The sequence below is a fragment of the Rana temporaria genome, chromosome 7, assembly GCF_905171775.1.
Source record: "Rana temporaria chromosome 7, aRanTem1.1, whole genome shotgun sequence".
Classification (NCBI taxonomy): domain Eukaryota; kingdom Metazoa; phylum Chordata; class Amphibia; order Anura; family Ranidae; genus Rana; species Rana temporaria.
This window is the reverse complement of record NC_053495.1, coordinates 81,000,027-81,024,581: the sequence shown is the minus strand read 5'-3', so window position 1 is coordinate 81,024,581 and position 24,555 is coordinate 81,000,027. Positions and strand designations below refer to the sequence as shown.

At 44.9% G+C, this 24,555-nt stretch overlaps 1 protein-coding gene across 7 annotated transcripts in view; it reads right to left on the bottom strand.

Annotated features, from left to right (window-relative positions):
• Window positions 1-24,555, bottom strand: part of IPPK (inositol-pentakisphosphate 2-kinase) — a 1,052,241-nt gene that overhangs the window by 616,352 nt on the left and 411,334 nt on the right. For all 7 annotated transcript variants that reach the window (XM_040360985.1, XM_040360986.1, XM_040360982.1 and 4 more), the window contains one exon: window positions 12,048-12,166. In XM_040360985.1, coding sequence (XP_040216919.1) covers window positions 12,048-12,166 — 119 coding nt within the window. The remainder of the gene's footprint in view (window positions 1-12,047; window positions 12,167-24,555) is intronic.

The window sequence follows — 24,555 nt, the reverse complement described above, 5'->3', positions numbered from 1 at the left end:
CTTACATTTACCATTGTATGAATAATGTTGCAAGCTTGCACATGGACTGCTCACATACTGATGAATACCATCCATATTATATACTTCTCATATCTATTTTCTGTAGTGTCTGTCCCTTGTCATGCTTTGTGCACATTTTATCTCCTCTTTTTTGAGTTTCTGACATCAGCTGGTTTATGTAATTTTATCAAAAAATGCACTAATATATTGCAAACCATAGCTATTTTTTCTGCTAAAATTACATAAACCACCTGATGATGTCAGAAACTCAAAAAAGAGGAGATAAAATGTGCACAAAGCATGACAAGGGACAGACACTACAGAAAATAGATATGAGAAGTATATAATATGGATGGTATTCATCAGTCTGTGAGCAGTCCAGCCATTGTCCCCCTGTGAATCCAGCCATTGTCCCCCTGTGAATCCAGCCATTGTCCCCTGTGAATCCAGCAATTGTCCCCTGTGAATCCAGCCATTGTCCCCTGTGAATCCAGCCATTGTCCACCTGTGAATCCAGCCATTGTCCCCTGTGAATCCAGCCATTGTCCCCTGTGAATCCAGCCATTGTCCAATGTGAATCCAGCAATTGTCCCCTGTGAATCCAGCCATTGTCCCCTGTGAATCCAGCCATTGTCCCCCTGTGAATCCAGCCATTGTCCAATGTGAATCCAGCCATTGTCCCCCTGTGAATCCAGCCATTGTCCAATGTGAATCCAGCAATTGTCCCCTGTGAATCCAGCCATTGTCCCCATGTGAATCCAGCCATTGTCCCCATGTGAATCCAGCCATTGTCCCCTGTGAATCCAGCCATTGTCCCCATGTGAATCCAGCCATTGTCCCCTGTGAATCCAGCCATTGTCCCCATGTGAATCCAGCAATTGTCCCCTGTGAATCCAGCAATTGTCCCCTGTGAATCCAGCCATTGTCCCCTGTGAATCCAGCCATTGTCCACCTGTGAATCCAGCCATTGTCCCCTGTGAATCCAGCCATTGTCCCCCTGTGAATCCAGCCATTGTCCCCTGTGAATCCAGCCATTGTCCCCCTGTGAATCCAGCCATTGTCCCCTGTGAATCCAGCCATTGTCCCCTGTGAATCCAGCCATTGTCCCCTGTGAATCCAACCATTGTCCCCCTGTGAATCCAGCCATTGTCCCCCTGTGAATCCAGCCATTGTCCAATGTGAATCCAGCAATTGTCCCCTGTGAATCCAGCCATTGTCCCCTGTGAATCCAGCCATTGTCCCCCTGTGAATCCAGCCATTGTCCCCTGTGAATCCAGCCATTGTCCAATGTGAATCCAGCCATTGTCCCCCTGTGAATCCAGCCATTGTCCCCTGTGAATCCAGCCATTGTCCCCCTGTGAATCCAGCCATTGTCCCCCTGTGAATCCAGCCATTGTCCCCTGTGAATCCAGCCATTGTCCCCTGTGAATCCAGCCATTGTCCCCTGTGAATCCAGCCATTGTCCCCTGTGAATCCAGCCATTGTCCCCTGTGAATCCAGCCATTGTCCCCCTGTGAATCCAGCCATTGTCCCCTGTGAATCCAGCCATTGTCCCCCTGTGAATCCAGCCATTGTCCAATGTGAATCCAGCAATTGTCCCCTGTGAATCCAGCCATTGTCCCCCTGTGAATCCAGCCATTGTCCCCTGTGAATCCAGCCATTGTCCCCCTGTGAATCCAGCCATTGTCCAATGTGAATCCAGCCATTGTCCCCCTGTGAATCCAGCCATTGTCCAATGTGAATCCAGCAATTGTCCCCTGTGAATCCAGCCATTGTCCCCTGTGAATCCAGCCATTGTCCCCATGTGAATCCAGCCATTGTCCCCTGTGAATCCAGCCATTGTCCCCTGTGAATCCAGCCATTGTCCCCATGTGAATCCAGCCATTGTCCCCCTGTGAATCCAGCCATTATCCAATGTGAATCCAGCAATTGTCCCCTGTGAATCCAGCCATTGTCCAATGTGAATCCAGCCATTGTCCCCCTGTGAATCCAGCCATTGTCCCCCTGTGAATCCAGCCATTGTCCCCCTGTGAATCCAGCCATTGTCCCCCTGTGAATCCAGCCATTGTCCCCCTGTGAATCCAGCCATTGTCCCCTGTGAATCCAGCCATTGTCCCCCTGTGAATCCAGCCATTGTCCCCCTGTGAATCCAGCCATTGTCCCCCTGTGAATCCAGCCATTGTCCCCCTGTGAATCCAGCCATTGTCCCCCTGTGAATCCAGCCATTGTCCCCCTGTGAATCCAGCCATTGTCCCCCTGTGAATCCAGCCATTGTCCCCTGTGAATCCAGCCATTGTCCCCCTGTGAATCCAGCCATTGTCCCCCTGTGAATCCAGCCATTGTCCCCCTGTGAATCCAGCCATTGTCCCCCTGTGAATCCAGCCATTGTCCCCCTGTGAATCCAGCCATTGTCCCCCTGTGAATCCAGCCATTGTCCCCTGTGAATCCAGCCATTGTCCCCCTGTGAATCCAGCCATTGTCCCCCTGTGAATCCAGCCATTGTCCCCCTGTGAATCCAGCCATTGTCCCCCTGTGAATCCAGCCATTGTCCCCCTGTGAATCCAGCCATTGTCCCCCTGTGAATCCAGCCATTGTCCCCCTGTGAATCCAGCCATTGTCCCCCTGTGAATCCAGCCATTGTCCCCTGTGAATCCAGCCATTGTCCCCCTGTGAATCCAGCCATTGTCCCCCTGTGAATCCAGCCATTGTCCCCCTGTGAATCCAGCCATTGTCCCCCTGTGAATCCAGCCATTGTCCCCCTGTGAATCCAGCCATTGTCCCCCTGTGAATCCAGCCATTGTCCCCCTGTGAATCCAGCAATTGTCCCCTGTGAATCCAGCCATTGTCCCCTGTGAATCCAGCCATTGTCCACCTGTGAATCCAGCCATTGTCCCCTGTGAATCCAGCCATTGTCCCCCTGTGAATCCAGCCATTGTCCCCCTGTGAATCCAGCCATTGTCCCCTGTGAATCCAGCCATTGTCCCCTGTGAATCCAGCCATTGTCCCCTGTGAATCCAACCATTGTCCCCCTGTGAATCCAGCCATTGTCCCCCTGTGAATCCAGCCATTGTCCAATGTGAATCCAGCAATTGTCCCCTGTGAATCCAGCCATTGTCCCCTGTGAATCCAGCCATTGTCCCCCTGTGAATCCAGCCATTGTCCAATGTGAATCCAGCCATTGTCCCCCTGTGAATCCAGCCATTGTCCCCTGTGAATCCAGCCATTGTCCCCCTGTGAATCCAGCCATTGTCCCCCTGTGAATCCAGCCATTGTCCCCTGTGAATCCAGCCATTGTCCCCTGTGAATCCAGCCATTGTCCCCTGTGAATCCAGCCATTGTCCCCTGTGAATCCAGCCATTGTCCCCCTGTGAATCCAGCCATTGTCCCCTGTGAATCCAGCCATTGTCCCCCTGTGAATCCAGCCATTGTCCAATGTGAATCCAGCAATTGTCCAATGTGAATCCAGCAATTGTCCCCTGTGAATCCAGCCATTGTCCCCCTGTGAATCCAGCCATTGTCCCCCTGTGAATCCAGCCATTGTCCCCCTGTGAATCCAGCCATTGTCCAATGTGAATCCAGCAATTGTCCCCTGTGAATCCAGCCATTGTCCCCTGTGAATCCAGCCATTGTCCCCCTGTGAATCCAGCCATTGTCCAATGTGAATCCAGCCATTGTCCCCCTGTGAATCCAGCCATTGTCCCCCTGTGAATCCAGCCATTGTCCCCCTGTGAATCCAGCCATTGTCCCCCTGTGAATCCAGCCATTGTCCCCTGTGAATCCAGCCATTGTCCCCTGTGAATCCAGCCATTGTCCCCTGTGAATCCAGCCATTGTCCCCTGTGAATCCAGCCATTGTCCCCCTGTGAATCCAGCCATTGTCCCCTGTGAATCCAGCCATTGTCCCCCTGTGAATCCAGCCATTGTCCAATGTGAATCCAGCAATTGTCCAATGTGAATCCAGCAATTGTCCCCTGTGAATCCAGCCATTGTCCCCCTGTGAATCCAGCCATTGTCCCCCTGTGAATCCAGCCATTGTCCCCCTGTGAATCCAGCCATTGTCCCCCTGTGAATCCAGCCATTGTCCCCCTGTGAATCCAGCCATTGTCCCCCTGTGAATCCAGCCATTGTCCCCCTGTGAATCCAGCCATTGTCCCCTGTGAATCCAGCCATTGTCCCCCTGTGAATCCAGCCATTGTCCCCCGTACCTACTGTACCTAATCACCGCGGCGGGGAATATTACAGACAGCGTTCGTTTGAACAGCTGTTTTCCCCGCTGCGCATAGACACTCCCCCTTGCTCGCGATTGGACAGATCCGTCCAAGGGGGAGTGTCTATGCGCAGCGGGGAAAACAGCTGTTCAAACGAAAGCTGTCTGTAATGTTCCCCGCGCCGCGGTGATTAACGTTGTAGCGGTGGCGGCGTTGTTGGCGGCGGCGGTTTCGGCTGCGGCGGGGGGGGATTGGGGGGAAGTATCGGGGGTATTAGCGGGAGTACGAGTACTCCCGCTAATACTCGGTATCGGTCCCGATACCGATACTGGTATCGGTATCGGGACAACCCTAGTGCAGACCCCTCCCTACAATACAGACCCCCTACAGAACCCCCCTACAATACAGACCCACCCCTACAGTTCAAACCCCCCTAAAATACAGAACACCCCCCCCCCACAATACAGATCCCCCAGAATACAGAATAATCCCCCCAGAATACAGAAGGCCCCCTCATATACAGAACCCCCCCCCCCCCACAATACAGAAGAATCCCCCCAGAATACAGAAGGCCCCCTCATATACAGAACACCCCCCCCCCCACAATACAGATCCCCCAGAATACAGAAGAATCCCCCCAGAATACAGAAGGCCCCCTCATATACAGAACACCCCCCTTACAATAGTACACACACCCCCCCCCCCTTGCCTTTAGAAACGTAATGCTCAGAGATGATCAGCCATGTGTTAGTCACACTGACTACACACAGCACAGGGGGAGGCGGCCGCAGCTTCATGCTCGTCGGCTGTGTGACTGTCAGTGTCAGACAGTCACAGCCGATACTATGAGAGCCGCGGGCGCTGCGCTGTTACAGAGAAGGGAATAATTGCGGCCGGCCGGGTCCCGGGTACTGCTCGCACGAGGCACCCCCCCCCCTGCTGTCTCTTACCTAGACAGTACTGCCGCTGACGCTGCCTCCCTGCCACCGCGCCATGCCACACGCAGCACGCTGAGTCGGAAGTCCTCTTCATTCGCGGAGGAGGGGTATCGTTGCTTGGCACGCCTATGGCTCCGCCCGGGGGCCGGATTAAAAGGTCCGCCGGGCCGTATACGGCCCGCGGGCCGTAGTTTGCCCAGGTCTGGTCTAAACCATCCCGTTAAAAGGAAGTCAATGTGGAAGGAAGCCACCACTAACCGAGCTGACATTTTATGTGTTCAGGAAACACACTTTTCCTCATTGTCCCCTCCACACTGTTCTCACGGACGTTTTCCACACGTCTTCAAAGCCAACTCGCCTAACAAAACAAGGGGGGTCCTTACAGCCATAAGTGACACGGTTGCCTTCACGCTACATGAGGTTATCCCAGATGCAGGGGGCCGTTACATTATCTTGGTGTGTGATATTAACACCACAATGTTCACTATCGTGAATGTCTACTCCCCGAACAAGCACCTAATTCGTTTCTTCAATAAGTTGATGGCCAAGGTCACAGCGCACCAAAAGGGTAAACTGGTCATGTGTGGTGATTTCAATGCAACCCCAGATCCGGGTATTGACTCTTCTTCAGGCGCTAAGCGCTCGAGCCCGTCATTGTCGACCTCAATTCACAACCATGACTTATTTGACGCCTGGAGGTGCCTTCATGCGGGAGAACGAGACTTTACATTTTTTTCATCGCCCCATGGGGCCTACTCCAGAATTGACCTCTTCCTAGTTGATCAAATCACCCTTTCTAAAGTGTCAGCCACTGCCATTAACTCAATAACTTGGTCGGACCACGCATCCATCTCCCTAACCCTAGAGGATGGATTGGCTGATAAAGCACCGTCTATATGGAGGGTCAACTCCTTTTTGTTGCAGCAAGCCGAGGCACGGAGCCACATCGAAAGACACTTGACTGATTTTTTCAGTAACAATGTGGGTTCTGTTCAGGATCAGTTTGTCTTGTGGAACGCCCATAAGGCGTACATTAGAGGCATTCTCATCCAATTGGGGGCGAGGGCTAAAAGGCAGCGGCAGCAGAAACTGACGGACCTAACTAAAGAAATATTTCTGCTTGAAACATCCAACAAACAAAAACCTACTCCGGCAATCTCCCAAAAATTAAATTCACTGAGACATGACCTCAGACTCCTGTTACTAGAAGCATTTGAAAAATCGTCCCGCAGATTGAAAATGACGTATTATGCGACAGGCAATAAGGCAGGTAAATTATTAGCTCACAAAGTGAAAGGTGTAAGACACAAAACCAAAATACCTTATATTATTCATCCTATTAGTAAGTGTAAACTATACCATCCCCAGGATATGGCAGATGCTTTTAGCCTCTACTATAGCTCCTTGTACAACTTAAAAAATGATGCAGACACATCCCAACCTGACCCTGAGGCAAATGAGAAATTCCTACAGGGCTTAAATATTCCCTCTATATCTTCTGAACAACTCCAATCACTAAGCTTGCCCTTTAGCAGAGAAGAAATCCGTAAGGTAATCGTGTCCCTCCCTAAAAATAAAGCCCCTGGCCCCGACGGGTTCACGGGAGACTACTATAACGCCTTTAACCCGATTTTGATCCCATATTTGGAAGGTGTGTTCAATGCTGCTGCTGCCTCTGCCGCCTTCCCTGCTGAAATGTTGTCTGCTGTTATTGTGATATTGCCGAAGCCGGGGAAAGAACCTACGTCACCTCCAAATTTTAGGCCAATATCCCTACTTAATATAGACTTGAAAATTTACGCCAAAATCATAGCCACACGCTTACTTGATATCCTTCCCCTGCTTATACACCCAGACCAGACAGGATTCACGAAGGGTCGTCAGACATTGGACGCCACTCGTAGGCTGATTAACATTATCCATCTGGCCAACTTGCACAAAAGGCCTTCTCTGTTCTTGGCTTTAGACGCAGAGAAGGCCTTTGATCGCATCCATTGGACATATATGACCCAAGTTTTACAGAAATTCGGCTTCATGGGCCCCATCCTGTCCGCGATCCTGGCCCTATATTCCAACCCATCCGCCCAAGTACTCACTTGAGTTTTGTCTAGTCCGTTTTTAATTACCAATGGCACTAGGCAGGGATGCCCACTATCCCCACTAATTTTTAACTTACTAATGGAACCCCTCGCTATATACTTTCGCTCTCACCCTGACATTAAAGGTTCCCCTGTCCAAAACTCTACCCACACCATCAGTTTGTTCGCAGATGATATCATTTTAATTCTTACTGATGTGGAGACTTCCCTGGCTTCGGCACATGCAGCTCTGGAGATGTTTAATAAGTTGTCTTACTACAAGGTCAACGAAAGTAAGTCCTACTTAATGGGGGTGGGTATAACCCCTCCGCTGAGGAGAAGACTTGCTGCTCGGTTTCCTTACACCTGGAAAGATGGTGGTCTGAAATATCTGGGCATATCCTTAACAGCGACTAACGGTGAGCTGTTTGCAGCTAATTATGCCCCGCTTCTCTGCTCTGTGAATAAAACTTTACAGGACATATCTAAAATTGAACTGCTCTGGTCTGGTCGCTTAGCGGCATTCAAAATGATAGTCCTACCGCAATTATTGTATCTCTTTAGGACATTGCCAATCCCTGTCCCTGCCTCCTTCTTTTCCAAACTTCAATCACAACTGAACAAATTTCTGTGGCAGGGTAAGAAAGCGAGGTGTTCCTTTAAAAAGCTAATAGCAAGTAGGAAAGTTGGAGGTATCGGGCATGTCCTTCTAAAGGACTATCACTCAGCTTCGGTACTCTCGCAGGCTAGGCTGTGGTTCGTGCAGACCCACACCCCTAGATGGTTAGAATTAGAACTATCGCAAGTCCCAGGTCAAAGTTTATCCGACATTTTATTATCCAGTCACATTATCCCGCCGGCCCTAACTCAATTCTCTCCCACAATGGTGGCCACTATCCGCACATGGGAGAAGTTTGCCTCTCATGCCTTCATAGGTCAGGACATTAAACTTATGCCCCTCCCCATCTCCAGTCTACCCTTAATCATCCCAGGCATATCAGTTGCACACTGGTTAACCAAAGGTATCAAAACGGTTGGAGACTTATTGTCAGGCCCCACACTTAAGACATTCCAAGACCTACAGGTTGAATTTAGCTTGGCGGACATTGAGAGGTACAGATATCTCCAAATAGCTCACTTCCTCAAGAGGTCACCTCAAACGTCAACTCCACTCCCCTGGCGAGCTATGCTATATGTTACCAATCCCACAACTAACATTAAGGGGATATCACTATTCTACAATCTCTTAAACAATAAAAACATCTTTATCAAAACCTCAAATATGGAGGCGTGGGAGAGAGATATAGGTGCAACGTTCTCAGATGACCAGTGGCATTCAGCTCTGCGCAGTACATTCTCTGCGACTAAGAGCGTAAATTTGTGGGAACTATCCCACAAAATTCTGGTGCGGTGGTACTTAACGCCGTATCGTTTGTCTAAATTTGATCCCAGAATCTCATCTTTGTGCTGGAGAAACTGTGGTGAGGTGGGGACGTTGCACCATATTCTGTGGTCCTGCTCTTTACTTAAACGACTATGGGTGAATGTATTTAACTTAATGTCCCAAATAGCTGGTGTCCGGATTATTCCCTCGGCGGGGGCGGCGCTTCTGTCCCTGGGCCTAGATAGTGTCCCGTTCTCTTCAAGAACCATAATCACTCATTTACTCCTTAGCACCAGGCTATCTATCGCACGACATTGGAGGGATACAGACCCACCTTCAATGAGTGAAATTGTGGAAACAACTAATACTCACGCCTCCTACGAATTAATGTTTGCCGCATCTCAGGGTAAAATTGCTAATATGGAACGTAAATGGTTTAAGTGGAATGGGTGGTATAACTCGGTGTATAAAAATTGAGGTGAAGTCGACTCATGCTGATCACTTCTGTTTTCTAATATAAGGAGGAACAACACTTTACACTTTACTGTTTTAGTTTATTTTATGTTCTATTTTATTTTATCAGTTTTCTTCAGTGTGTTCATTAGTCTTGACCATAATGTCTATATATGATGAATATTTGAGGTGCTCGTGATGTATAGGCTCTGTTGCCGTAGGATGAGGGCCTCTGACGTCCAGCCTAAGGGTCCTTGTTGATCTTTGGAGTCTCTGGCGCCACTGGATGTATATGCATAATGGACACCGGGGTGGACCGCCGCCAGCCCTCCCCTGGCGCACAGAGTGCTCCCAAAGGGGTGCGTGGGGGGGAAGGGCGGTGAACCGCCAGTGGTTTTACTAAGAGGCCGTGTCAAGGTTAATCGAGCAATATGGTTGTATGACAATCACTCTTTCATATGTTTTGAATACTTACCGAGAAACTATACAGATTTTCACATGCTTATGGTTTATGGTCTATGTATTTTATTTTATTCTATTTTATGTTTCTTGTATCTCTGTTTGCATAAAACTTCAATAAAAAACTATTGAAATGAAAATGAAAATGATAATGATAGAGACAATGATTTATAAAATACACATATTTGTAAAACAAAAATTTAGGGTAACATATACTTTAAGGAAACCATGGTTGACGTATTTTGTGATTCCCTGTGGACTGGACAAATAATTATCCTCCAATCAATGGAGGTTGCATATTCCCATCTAATTACAAAACCCAAAGGAGTTTCTAAACTGATAGACAATTTTTAACTAGTCCTAGAGCTGATATATATGGGCTAAGGTAAGGCTACTAGAATCTAAAATAGTCACTGTTTAACCCCTTCCCACTGAGCGTACGCAGATATGCGGCCTCAGCTTTCAAGGGTTATACCCACAGCTGCAGGCATCATCATCATGGTACCGTTTTTTAGAGCAGGCGATCGGCTTTCTAGGGATAACAACCGATGGGACATCCCCCCTCCCACTTCTCTGATCCGGCACTTCACGTCACTCAGCTGCCAATGGTGCCAGGTTAAAAAAAATATACAGTATTCAGAATCGCAGAATACTTTACTAAGGATTTAATAATGTGTATATATATATATATATATATATATATATATATATATATATATATATATATATATATATATATATATTTTTAATATATACACACACATATACACAAAATAAAACAAAAAACATTTAAAGTGCCCCCGTCCCGCAAGCTCACGCAGCAAAGAAAACACATACAAAAGTCGCACCCGCATATGTAAACGGTGTTCAAATCACACATGTGAGGTCAGAGCGGGAGCAATAATTCTAGCACTAGGCCTCCTCTAACTTTAATCTGGTAACTGTAAAACCAAAAATTAAAGTTTCACCTATGGAGATTTTTAGCTACCGTAGTTTGTCGCCATTCCGCGAGTGCGTGCAATTATAAAGTGTGACATGTTTGGTATCTATTTACTTGGCGTAACATCATCTTGCACATTATACAGAAACATTGGGCTAACTTTACAGTTACGTTTTTTTTTTTTTAATTCATGAAAGTGTCCTTTTTTTCCCAAAAAGTTGGGTTTAAAACACTGCTGCACAAATACTGCGTGACATAGAAAAAAATATGGATTTTAACCACTTGCCGACCTCCTCATGTAGATATACGTCAGCAGAATGGCACGGACAGGCACATGTACGTACCTGTATGTCCTCTGCTTGACGTGGGTCGGGGGTCTGATCGGGACCCCCCCCTGCTACATGCGGCGGTAGGTAAGCCTCGGGGAGCGATCCGGGACGACGGCGCGGCTATTCGTTTATAGCCGCCTCGTCGCGATCGCTCCCCGGAGCTGAAGAACGGGGAGAGCCGTGTGTAAACATGGCTTCCCCGTGCTTCATTATGGCGGCCATCGATCGAGCGATCCCTTATATAAGGGAGACTCGATCGATCACGTCAGTCCTACAGCCACACCCCCCTACAGTTGTAAACACACACTAAGTGAACACTAAATGTTACAGCGCCCCCTGTGTTTAACTCCCAAACTGCAACTGTCATTTTCACAATAAAGAATGCAATTTAAATGCATTTTTTGCTGTGAAAATGACAATGGTCCCAAAAATGTGTCAAAATTGTCCGAAGTGTCCGCCATAATGTCGCAGTCACGAAAAAAATTGCTGATCGCCGCCATTAGTAGTAAAAAAAAAAAAACAATAAAAATGCAATAAAACTATCCCCTATTTTGTAAACGCTATAAATTTTGCGCAAACCAACCGATAAACGATTATTGTGATTTTTTTTTACCAAAAATAGGTAGAAGAATATGTATCGGCCTAAACTGAGGAAAGAAAATTTGTATATATGTTTTTGGGGGATATTTATTATAGCAAAAAGTAAAAAATATTGCAATTTTTTTTTTCAAAATTGTCGCTCTATTTTTGTTTATAGCGCAAAAAATAAAAACCGCAGAGGTGATCAAATACCACCAAAAGAAAGCTCTATTTGTGGGGAAAAAAGGACGCCAATTTTGTTTGGGAGCCACGTCGCACGACCGCGCAATTGTCTGTTAAAGCTACGCAGTCCCGAACTGTAAAAACCCCTTGGGTCTTTAGGCAGCATATTGGTCCGGGGCTTAAGTGGTTAACTTGTAAACACCAAATGTCAGAAATAGGCTTAGGCATGAAAGGGATAAAGCACCGAGCACTTGATCTAAAATAATTTTACTTTGATACCAAGTGGATTGCATACGGTTCTTAACACACCATGTTTATTGTACTTTGCAGTTCATTAATACTTGCTTAAAGTAGCATTTAATAAGGTAAATAAGATTTAGATTTAAAATAAATATCTAGCTGGTTAGCTTCTATAGCCAGACATGTGTAGAACGATCCTTAAACACACACACACGCACACAAAAATACTACAGCTTTAAAATTGAAGGTTTACTCACCTTAATCTCTATGCAGAATATGGGTCTATCCTCAATAAATGGGAAGGTCTGCAGTCGAGTGAGGTTAGGAAGACACATGGCATAACCACTAATATCCATCTCTTTTTCACACCGGAATTCTGCATAACAAGGGAAGGGCAGCATGAGATATTCCATTACAACAGGGTGCAGATTTACAATGAAGCTTACCAAAAATCATAGACCTGAATATGACATTTAAAAAGATTGACTGGCATTATTATACTACAATCACAAACACAGACGACAGACACCTGGGAAAGACTCTAAGGATAAGATTGGGCTTAACAGCTATCTGGATACTAGTAACTCAGTACCTGGTCCTCTGGATATTTCCCTGGGCTATTGCCTGAGCCAATTCTCAGCTCCTAGGTGTCATCATTTTCACACATTTGTATTGGTCTGTCTAGCAATCGCGTTTGCCCCCGGGGGGATCACCCGTCCCAGGGTGTCTCTATTGCCATCCAATGCCCTATTTGGGCCTTCACCTGATGTTTACGGTTGACTCCTCCTGAAGAAGCGACATTTGTCGCAAAACATGTTGAGGACTATGGTTAATTGACGGGTTCAGGGAATCCCCAAAGACCCTGAAACACCGACAGACAATGAGTGGGCGGGGAGGACTATAACGGTACTGGGTAAAGTGTTTATACTCAACCAGAGTGATACAAAAGGGTAGTTTTTTGAAAAATGTATTCACATAATATACATTGAGAAAGGAAGATTTAAAAGAACAGACAATACATTTAAAATACAATACATATACAGCGATTAGGTCACCAGATGTGCAATCCCTTCAGAAATAAGGAGGGGGTACGGGTGGTATTTCTGAAGGGATTGCACATCTGGTGACCTAATCGTCTTTGGGGATTCCCTGAACCCGTCAATTAATCTTCGATATTAGGATGATGGTACACCCCCAACCCCCTTGTATTTTTCTAAACCTGAGAGGTTAAAATCTTACCATGTTGAGGACTACGCCTGAACCTGCATCTCTGTGTCCCTACATACCAGTGAGGCTATTCACTTCCCAAATGCAACAGCTTTATTATTGTAAAATGTCTTTTAATGTAATTTTCTCAATAAATGTTTATAGAATTTAAGAATTGTGTACAATTTTCTGGGTGCCGAGATAGTCCTTAAACACCATTGGTGTCATAGGGACAATTTTTGGAGTAGCCCTTGACAATTCCTCCCCTCTTCCTCAATGAAATTATATCTATTACTCAATCTCTAGCCCTTAATATATCCTTGGAGGCCCACATTGTCTAACATACAAAATTCATTCCCCTTCCGATGGCAAATCGGATGCTCTTCCCTACCTGGGTATTTTTTAAACCCCATATCTTTGAACGCTGTACCAAAATAATTTTCCACCACTCTATAAAAAAAAAAACTGTCGGAAGATCTTAACAACTGGGCACATAAACCTTCTTAATAACCAGGCCAATTTTCAGCTTTCGGTGCTCTCACATTTTGAATGACAATTACTCAGCCCATATGACATTTTCGTGTTTTTTTTTTTTTTTTTTCACACAGATAGAGCTTTATTTTGGTGGTATTTGATCACCTCTGGGTTTTTTATTTTTTGTGCTGTAAAAGAAAAAAGACCGAACATTTTGTAAAAAAAACACATTCTTAATTTATGTTATAAAATTGTGCAAATAAGTAAATTTTCTTCATAAATTTGGCCAACAATGTATACTGCTACATATCTTTGGTAAAAATAACCCAAATTAGTTTATATTATTTGTGAAAGTTATAGGGACTACAAGCTATGGTACCAATTACTGAAAATGTATCAATTTGATCACACCTGATTTACTGACAGATCATCTCATTTCTTGAGACCCTAACAAGCCAGTAATGTACAAATACCCCCCCAAAAGACCCATTTTTGGAAAGTAGACATTTCACGGTAGTTAGTAAGAGGCAGAGTTAGTTTGTTGAAGTTGTCATTTTTTCCCACAATTCTTTGCAAAATGAAGTTTTATTTTATTTAGATTTTTTTTTTTTCCACACCAAATTGTCATTATAACAGGTTATTTCTCCCACATGGAATGTACATTCCACAAATTACACCCCAAAATACATTCTGCTACTCCTCCTGATAATGGCGATACCACATGTGTGAGACTTTTACACAGCCTGGCCACATACAGAGGCCCAACATTGAAGTAGCAACTTCAGGCGTTCTAGGAGCATAAATTACACATCTAATCTCTCAACCACCCATTACCCTTTTGAAGGCCCTGGTGCACCACGACAATGGAAACGCTCACAAAGTGACCCCATTTTGGAAAGCTAACACCTGGTGGCACTGATTAGCACACAGGCGGTGTGGGCACATGTGGCACTGTAGTGGCTCTGGTTGCACTGGTGTGGCTCTGGTGGCACTGATTAGCACACAGGTGGCACTGGTGGGCACAGGTGGCACTGATGTGGCTCTGGTGTGCCACTGTTGGGCACAGCTAAAACTTAGGTCACTCACGGATTGGCACAAATCTCTCCTCTCACGCTGCATCTGTGTGAGGTGAGGAGAGAGATGAACTTCATATGACCCTGATGTGTTTACATTTGTGATCGCGCTGTCATTGGATGGCGCAATCACGTCATAAAAGGCTGCTGTCATTGGCCCTTTACCGCGATCTGTGTTGCTCTGGGTTCTGTGAACCTGGCGAGCACCGAGGTCCCCATGTGCACGCCCCAGGGGGTGCATGGGAAAAATTCTCTGAGGACGTTATACAACGTCCTCCCAGAGTTAAGGCACCACAATGTCGCCGTTATTTTGTGGCGGGCGGTGGTTAAGTGGTTAATAGGTGGCCCAAAAATCCCCCATTGTGGCTAGATCGATTGTATTAGATAAAAATGAACGTCCTGCCCAGGATATGATATCTGTTTAGGAATTGTCCAGTCTCCATTAATATGTCAGTTAACTACTTGCCAACCAGCCGCCACAGTTAAACGGTGGCAGGTCGGCACGGCTGGGCAAGATCACATAGCTATACGTCATCTCACCTTTCAGCCAATAGGGGCGCACACCCCCCGCTCGATCCTGATCCCCGGGCACCTGTGATCGCTTGTTACAGAGCGAGAACCGGGAGCTGTGTGTGTGTAAACACACAGCTCCCGGTCCTGTCAGGGGGGGATGACCTATCGCCTGTTCATACAATGTATGAACAGCGATTTGTCATTTCCCCAAGTCAGTCCCACCCCCCTTCAGTTAAAACACACCCAGGGAACATACTTAACCCCTTCCTCGCCCCATAGTGTTAACCCCTTCCCTGCCAGTGGCATTTTTATAGTAATCAATGCATTTTTATAGCACTGATCGCTCTAAAAATGCCAATGGTCCCAAAAATGTGTCAAAAGTGTCCGCCATAATGTCGCAGTACCGATAAAAATCGCTGATCGCCGCCATTACTAGTAAAAAAAAAATATTTTGTAAACGATATAACTTTTGCGCAAACCAAACCAAAACAATAGCACAGGAGTCAGCACGTGTCCCCGATGGAAGAAGACGCCAATACGTATTGGCGTCATCTTCTTCCATCGGAGACACGTGCGGACTCATGTGCTATTGTGGGCATCTAGGACCTTGCTTTGCCAGTCCTGCTTATAATTTCCTATGTTCTACTGTTTGAGGATCTCCAGGCTGCTTTGGTAGATTTACCTATCTGCCTATCTGTGCCTAGCCCATTCTAGTTAGCACTGAATCACCGCACATGTACACCCCTGGATTTGTATTGCTTACCAGCAATTGACTGCCCCAACACCATTACTTTTATAGTTTTGTGTTTATGATACTACCCCTACATTAGGCTGGATCAGTACTAATCTGTATACCCAGCCACTGTGGGGATAATACACGACCGTTGTTTGCTTACCCCCAACGCGGCTTATCTATGCAAATATCTATGCTCCTGAGGAAGCGCTAGTCCAAGCGCGTAACATGTAGAGCAAGCCCTCCATTAACCTCTGGATCACTACATGGGTTACACAATTCAAGATGGTATCTTTAGACTTTGCTTTTCAAACAAAGCTTGTGTATATTGAGACTATATAACTGTTGTTATAACCCTTGTAGTACCAGCTATTGACTTGATTTCTAATTTTGATTTTATGTTTATAACTGATTTTATGATATTTCATACCAATACATTTTCTAGTTTTTTCAATACAAATTGTACTGTGTGCCCTTAAAGCCCAATTTAATAGCTTTCACTCTAATTCCTGTAATATCGGGGCGGTGGCACATCTTTAATAGGTGCATTCGCAGTATCACCCTGTGATCGATGCACGTTAAAATAGGCTTTTTTTCCTAATTTTGTTTGGGAGCCACATCGCACGCAATTGTCAGTTAAAGCGAGACAGTGCCGAATCGCAAAAAGTGGCCCGGTCATCGAGCAGCAATATGGTCCGGGGCTTTGGATGACTCTTGAATCAACTCTTTCCCCAACAAGGGAGATTAGTTATTTGATGGGAACTAAGGACATACCAACTATACTATGCCCCACCCTGTCATTTTCAATAGCATTATGGAATAGGCTGATGTGAACCACATGGTTTCAAGTCTCCCAAATGGCTGCACTACTGGGCAACCCTGCCTTCACTCTGGGTCTCCATCCTCAAGTTTTTACCTGGTGGACCAATAAAGGTTTATTATGTATTGCAGATACCACAAACGTGACCTGTCAAAACCATTCCTGCATGAAAAATATCAGCTACCCAATTCAGAACTCTTTCGTTACACCCAGATAGCGCACTTCCTAGCTATCTTACATAGAACTTCCGATTTAACTTCCTTATGCAGGAACTTTGACAAACACACTGGTCACATTTCTAAAATGTATATTATGTTGAATACAGACTCATTTAAGCAGTTCTATATGAACAAACGGGAATACAATATTAATGAGACTTTGAAAGTAGAGTATTGGTGTAAGCTGGCACAATATGCATATAAAACGCTTAACAACACCTTACTGATGGAAGCCAACTACTGTATAAAGTATTTCTAAGATGGTAACATGGTGCCTGTGAGAGTGGTATCTTGTGTCCCAGGAGCCACCCCACTGCACTTTAGCGGGCACAATGTTCCATACCTGGTGGACCCGCCCAATAGTAAGGAGATTTTGGATCCATATTTATACTTGTATCTACTTGCTTACCCAGGCGAACCTTGCCAAGTAATTCATAGGTGTTTGGGTTTAAAGGGATGAGGTGGCAACCCTATCCCCCCCCCCCTCGTGACAAGCTATTGGTGGGAGAGATGAAACATGATTGGACAGGAGTGGGTATATCTTCATTGTGTACCAGTCTGAAATCTTATAAACTCTATGCAGAGCATAATTCATATTAATAATGTTTTTTTTTTTTTTTTTTTATGTTAAGAAATGTTGCATTCTGATACACAACTAATGTACATTATTTATTTATCTGAAATGTTTTCAACAATTAAAAAATAAATAATATCTATTAAAAATGTACTATGATTACGGGAAGCTGCACTCCTCAGCAACGAGAACTCTAAAAGCCTCTAGGCCCAAAAAATGGCAATTGCCAAACTGCATAGCAGGCATTAATGACACACACACAAAATAGGTGTTTTGGCTTATCAATAAAATCAATTTCCTGGAGTACAATAGAGGCCACTGTATTCTTTAACCGATTTCCATCGGTATTTTCGGGGGCATAATGGCACCCCTGCGCTAAAACCCTGTGGAGGTACCCTTTAAGAGCCGCCAGAGGGCGTGCATGCACAATAGCCAGCACTGGGATTTGTGTGTGTAAACACACAAATCCCTGTGCCATCAGGGCACAGGAGACATGTCGTTTGTTCCTACTAGTCAGTCCTATCCCCACACAGTTAAAAACAGCTAGAACACATTGAGGGAACACACAGTTAACGCCTTGATCGCCCCCTAGTATTAACCCCTTCCCTGCCAGTGACATTTACACAGTAATCAGTGCATCTTTACTGTATAAATGTCAATGGTCCCAAAAATGTGTCATAAGTATCCGATCTGTCCATCGCAATACCGCTAAAAATCACAGATCACCACCATTACTAGTTATAAAAATGCCTTAATTCTTTCTCATAGTTTGTAGGTGATATAACTTTTGTGTAAACCAATCAATATATGTGTATTGCCATTTCTTTTCTTTTTTTTAAGGGGTTATTTATTATAACAAAAAGTAAAAAAGTATTTTACATTTTTTTTTTTAATTGTCGCTTGTTTTGTTTATAGCACAAAAAATAAAAACTGCAGAGGCGATCAAAAACCACCAAAAGAAAGCTTGATTTGTGGGGGGAAAAAAAGGATGTAAATGTTGTTTGGGTAAAGCATTGCATGACTGTGCAATTGTCAGTTAAAGCGACAAAGTGACAAATTGTAAAAAAATTCTGGAAGGGCTGAAGTGGTTAATGCATTATGGCAGCCCTCAAAATTTCCACTCGCCTGCTAGCATTTGGCGAGTGGATTTAAGCTGGGGGCGAGTGATAATAGTTCTGCATGACCAACAGTCAAATCTGTGCCTTAGAGCCACGCTGCGATTGGCGGCCGAAGAGGAAAGGTGCGTGCCCAGGAAAAGTATTCGGGTGAGCCACACACATGCAGAGCAGTACACAGGTGCTCTCCTTACAATTCTCGTTAAGCCATGGGACCTGATAGTATGACCTCTCTGAGCCTGGCTTCCCAACTTGACCAATGTAGCTGGAGAGCAGAGAGCAGGAAGGAACAAGTGAGCTGGAGGACTGCGATTATCACCACTCTGGGTGTCCCAGGTAGGCAGTGCAGCACAGCACTCACCAAGAGTTGCCCTGACAAGAGAGCGGCAGTATGCTGTGCTGTGTTCAGTGTGCGCTGTGTTGTGGTGTCAATGGCTATGCAGGTGTGTGAATCTCGGTGCTGGATTGTACTCCCTCCCGCCGTGCTGCAGCTCCTCTCCTCACTGCCCGACAATGAAAGGGGGAAGTGGGGACATGCAAGTGAGGGGCTCCTGATTATGAGAGTGGGTAGAATAGGAGAGGGAGAGAGAGAGAGAGAGGAGGATGGATGGGGGTTGCAGAGGAGACAGCAAGAGAATGGGGGAAAATACCTGGTTCTAGAGAGAAGGCAGAGGAGGAGGAGGGAGTCTTGTACATAAAAAGAGGGAGAGCAATATTTGCAGCAGTAAAAAAGTCCATGTCCCTCTGGTTTGCCCCAGTGCCATGTCCCTCTGGTTTGCCCCAGTGCCATGTCCCTCTGGTTTGCCCCAGTGCCATGTCCCTCTGGTTTGCCCCAGTGCCATGTCCCTCTGGTTTGCCCCAGTGCCATGTCCATCTGGTCTGCCTCAGTGCCCTGTCCCATTTTGTTAAAGTTGTTGTTAATATTTAATTGTGTAACTTGATTCGGCATAAAACATTTAACAGTGTCATTCCAAGAGATAATCTACAAGGGCGTTTTTAGGGGCGGGCAGTTTATGGGTTAGGTGAGGCAACTGGTGGCGAGTAACACTTGAGGCCTGGCTAGAAGCTCAGGGCTTGAAATTGTGAGCCCTGCATTATGGCATATGCAGGTACATTCAGTTAAATGAATACTGGCAAAAAGTAAATAAAAAAAAAGCTGTTGGGACATCCCCTATATAACCCCCCCCCAAGCTAGGCTCTGTTTTCTGATAAGCAATGGGGAAGATCATATAAACAGTGGGGAGGAACCCATGTTCTGTGTTGTTTTCCAGGTGACAGATTTTACCGGTAAGTCAACAATCAAACTTTTCTGATTGGACAGTAAAGGACACAAGCTTCTTGAAATGATAACGACTGGGAAAGGTGGGCAATATAGTAAACAATACCAACAGGCTCACATAAAACAAATAGGTCACAAAAGGGCTTGACAGACTCAGAGCAGCTTGTAGCACCTTAAAGAGGAAGTAAACTCTACCACTGCCATTTACCTATAGGTAAGCCTATAATAAGGCTTACCTATAAGTAGTGTAAATATCTCCTAAACATGCACAGTTTGGGAGATATTTACTGTAAATGCAGTCAGTGAAATCACTGGCGCATGCACTCTTAAACTTCCAACTGTGTAGTTTCTTCAAAACCCTGTGCTGTGACTGACGGCTCCTGCTTGCATGTGTGGGAGTGACGCCGTCGTGGCTTCGACCACTCACAGCGCCGTAGCCTGCAAACCCAGAAGAAACCCCAGGGAAACCATCTCAGTGTGTTTGGGCACCGCTGGAGGGCTTCATTCTAAGGTATTTCATAATGAGCTAGTATTTGATGCATACTAGCTCATTATGCCTGTGTCTTACAGTTTTTTGTTATGTTTGTTTGTTTTTCTCCAAAAGTATACAACCTATTTAAGCCAAACTGCCAACAGAAAAGGCTTGAACATCCACTTGTAGAACTTACCAAATGTGTGAACAGAAGACCAGATGGAAGCCTTACATATCAGAGAAACATATGCAAAAATAAACAAATGCTCATGTGCTCGAAAGATTGCCATAGGGTAAATTAAATTAAAGAGAAAAATCTTTAAAAAGTCAAGCTACTGCATCGGCTGTGCTGCCACGCTCAACTGGCTAGGGGGAACCCAGGAATAACTCTAAAAGAAAAAAAGGACAGAGGGCGCACTAGCCTTGCACATTACCTTTGCAACACTAATTTATTTAAAGTGAAACAATATACAATATATTCACAAAACGAGTTATGAATTAAAACCAATGATACAAAGTTCATCATTGGCCTCATCCAGCAGGATCTGCTGGCCAGTAGACTTGGTGGGATGAAAAAAAGTCCAAAGTAGGTTGACGTGTTTCGAGGGTGACCCTCTTCCTCCGAGCTGGATTTGAACTGTAGGTAAACGATTTTAAGGTGACCAAGATAAAATTGATTTGGTCATGTGGTCCAGGCCACTCCCGTAAATGGGAGGGCCAATGATTGATAAAAAAAAAAAAAAAAAATGTTTATTCACTATTGGGGTTAAATGCCACCAGAATCATGTGCATACATTTCCATTCTATCCTCCTATATATCCTGATGCCCATACATAAAATAGGAAGAACAAAAGATTGCAGTATATTGTTCACAATGAGACATAACCAGTTTGAAAACCACAAATATGTTTCCAATTGCTCTAGATCTCTAAAGAATACTAAACCGCATGCATCAGTATGTAGATACTCTCACTTTGTTGAAGCTGAAGGCATGAATGGATCACGCCATCAGTGATCCATACATGTCTTCAGTTCCCCTAGTCTCTCCATTCTGGGCTCCTATTGTAACTGTCCCATTTGTGGCTCCAATACAGCCTATAGCCATTTTTTTTTTCATCTGGCTTCAACAAAGAGAGAGTGAGTATCTACATACTGATATAGAGCAATAAGAAATATATTTGTGGTTTTCAACCTGGTTCCGTCTCATTGTGAAAAATATACTGCAACCTTTTGTTCTTTTGTATGTACAGGCATCAGGATATATACCGTATATACTGGAGTATATTCCGAGTTTTCCAGCCCTTTTCTTAGGACTGAAAATACACCCCTTGGCTTATACCCGAGTCAGTGTACCTGAAGGGCTGAAAGCGTCCAGTTTTTAAAAGTTGCGGCTTCCCCCTGGTCCCTTCCGTGATAGGTGTTTCCCAGCAGACACTGTGTTCAAATGTTCTCTTGTCCGAGGATGAAAAGACATCCATGATTGGCGGAACACTGAACACAGTGTCTGCTGGGAAACGGAGTCGAGGATGAGAGGACATCCATGATAGGCTGCTGGGAAACGCCCATCACGGAATGGGACCAGGAGGAGACCACGACTTTTAAACAATAAATGGACGCCCACAGCCTGTCGAGAATTTCAGGTACACCGACTCGGGCACAGGGAAGCTGCAATGGGCACAGTGAGGTTGCAATGGGCACAGTGAGGTTGGGCACAGTGAGGTTGCAATGGGCACTGCATTCTCACCCTAGTCTTATACTCAAGTTAATACGTTTTCCCAGTTTTTTGGGGGGAAATTGGGTACCTTGGCTCATACTCGGGTCAGCTTATACTCGAGTGTATAAGGTACATGTTTATAGGAGGATAGGCTGGAAATGCATGCACATGATTCTGGTGGCATTTATCCCCAATGGTGAATGAACTATTTTTTTTTAATCAATCATTGACCCTCCCATTTGAGGGAGGGGTCTGGACCACATGAACAAATCCATTTGTTCATGTAAAAATGTATTGTGAAAACTCTGGATATATAAAACATAGAAATATTGAGTTCACATCACCAAGATTGTATCCTTTTTCAGCGTCTATATTGTATACCAAGGTATACATTCTGCACAGTAAATATAATAACCAGCATAGCATATACCAATAAAGTAATACACAGAAGGCAATTAAACAAACAACTTAAAAAGTGTGCGCTATCCTCACACTGTAAATACCCAGCTACCGCCAACATCCTACATCCCATCCAGGCTTTCAAAATCTATAACATAAATCTCAGCTGCTCTTTTTCCTACACCTGGTGCAGTCTAGTAAAAAACGACCCGGAGAGAGAGTGCAGCTCCACCCACTTTCCACAAAACACTGCAGTCATCGCTTTAAAGCCTGGACACCTCCACCATAGACTCAGTTGTTATCGAGCACCTCCAGCTATGCTGAAATTATAAAAGCGAAACATAGCAATACCGCCCCATTAACATTCATAATCAAGGGAGGGTCATCAGCATTGTCCTGAAAGACTCGTAGAAATACAGTTACTGGTAAGGCTGGATTCACACCTATGCAGTTTTAGTGCATTTTGCAGATTTTCACTACAGTCCACTTCACACGGTTTCCTATGGAACACGTTCTGTAGTGCAAATCTGCAAAATGCTAAATGTACTAAAAATGCATAAGTGTGAATCCAGCCTAAGTCTAAGGTTTTCTCATCTCGTCTTTCAGGACAGCACCTGGAGAAAAGTGAGTACTTACTCTAGGGTGGGACCACCGCCTGCAGGAACTTCCTGACAAACGATTGCTCTGCTGCTAAGAGCAGGTCCATCCAATAGTGATGAGTGAAAAGGGAGAAACTTGTCCATGTGGCTGCCAAGCAAATCCGCACTGGCAAAGTCCCAGCTTGTTCTGCCCTGGATGTTGCCACAGCATGAGGTGAATGGGCCACTACCCGTGAGGGAAGTTCTACTTCCGAGGCCCTATAAGCTTTGTAGATGGCCATCTGAAGTCACCTTTCTAATTGTGTTTTTAAAATTTATGTAACCCTTACGAGACCCTGAAAACAAAACAGAATTGGACTAAACTCTTGTTACCTCCAGATAGCGTAACACGCATCTGTTTATGCCCAGACTATGAAACTCCCTTTCGTCTCCCTGATGACAATGGACAGAAAGTTGGTATAACTATCTCCTGGGATCTGTGAAAAACTGAAGGAGACCTTTGGCAAAAAACCCGGGTCTGTCATCAGCACTACCCAATCAGGAAAAATGGTCAAAAAAGTCTCAGTGATAGATGAGGCCTGCATCTCGCTGACCCCCCTAGCCGAAGTAAATGCCACTAACAGTACTAGCTTTAACAAGCAATATTTAACCACTTCAGTACAGGGCATTTTCACCCCCCTCCCTGCCCAGACCATTTTTTAGTTTTCAGCGCTGTCGCACTTTGAATGACAATTGTGCGGTCATGCAACACTGTACCCAAATGAAATCTTTGTCCCCCCCACCACAAATAGAGCTTTTCTTTTGGTGGTATTTGATCATCTCTGCTATTTTTATTGTTTTTGCTATAAACAAAAAAAGCATCAATTTTATTTATATATATATAATATATTATATATATATATATATTTTTTTACTTTTTGATTTAATAAATATCACATTTAAAAAAAAAATCCTTGGTTTAGCCCGATATGTATTCTTCTACATACTGGTTTAGCCCGATATGTATTCTTCTACATACTTTAAAAAAAAAAAAAAAAATCGCAATAAGCGTATATTGATTTGCGCAAAAGTTATAGCGTCCACACAATAGGGGATAGATTTATGGCATTTTTATTAATTTAATTTTTTTTTTACTAGTAATGGTGGCAATCTGCAATTTTTATTGTGACCGTGACATTGCGACAGACATATTGGACACTTTTGACACGTTTTTGGGACCATTCACATTTATACAGCGATTAGTGCTAGAAAACGGCACTGATTACTGTGTAAATGTGACTGGCAGTGGTTAACACTAGGGGGCGATCAGGGGTTAAATATGTTCCCTAGGGAGTGATTCTAACAGTAGGGGGAGGGGACTCACAAGGGCAGGAGACCGATCTGTGTTTCTTTGTACTGGGAACACAAATCTGTCTTATCACCTCTGACAGGACGTGGATCTGTGCGTTTACACTCAGATCCATGGTCCTGCTGTGGAAACGTGCAATCGTGCAATCGAGGGTGCCCGGCGGACATCGCGGCTGCCGGGCATGCGCTCCGGGTCCCGAGCGATGTGGCGGGCGTGCCCGCCCCCTAG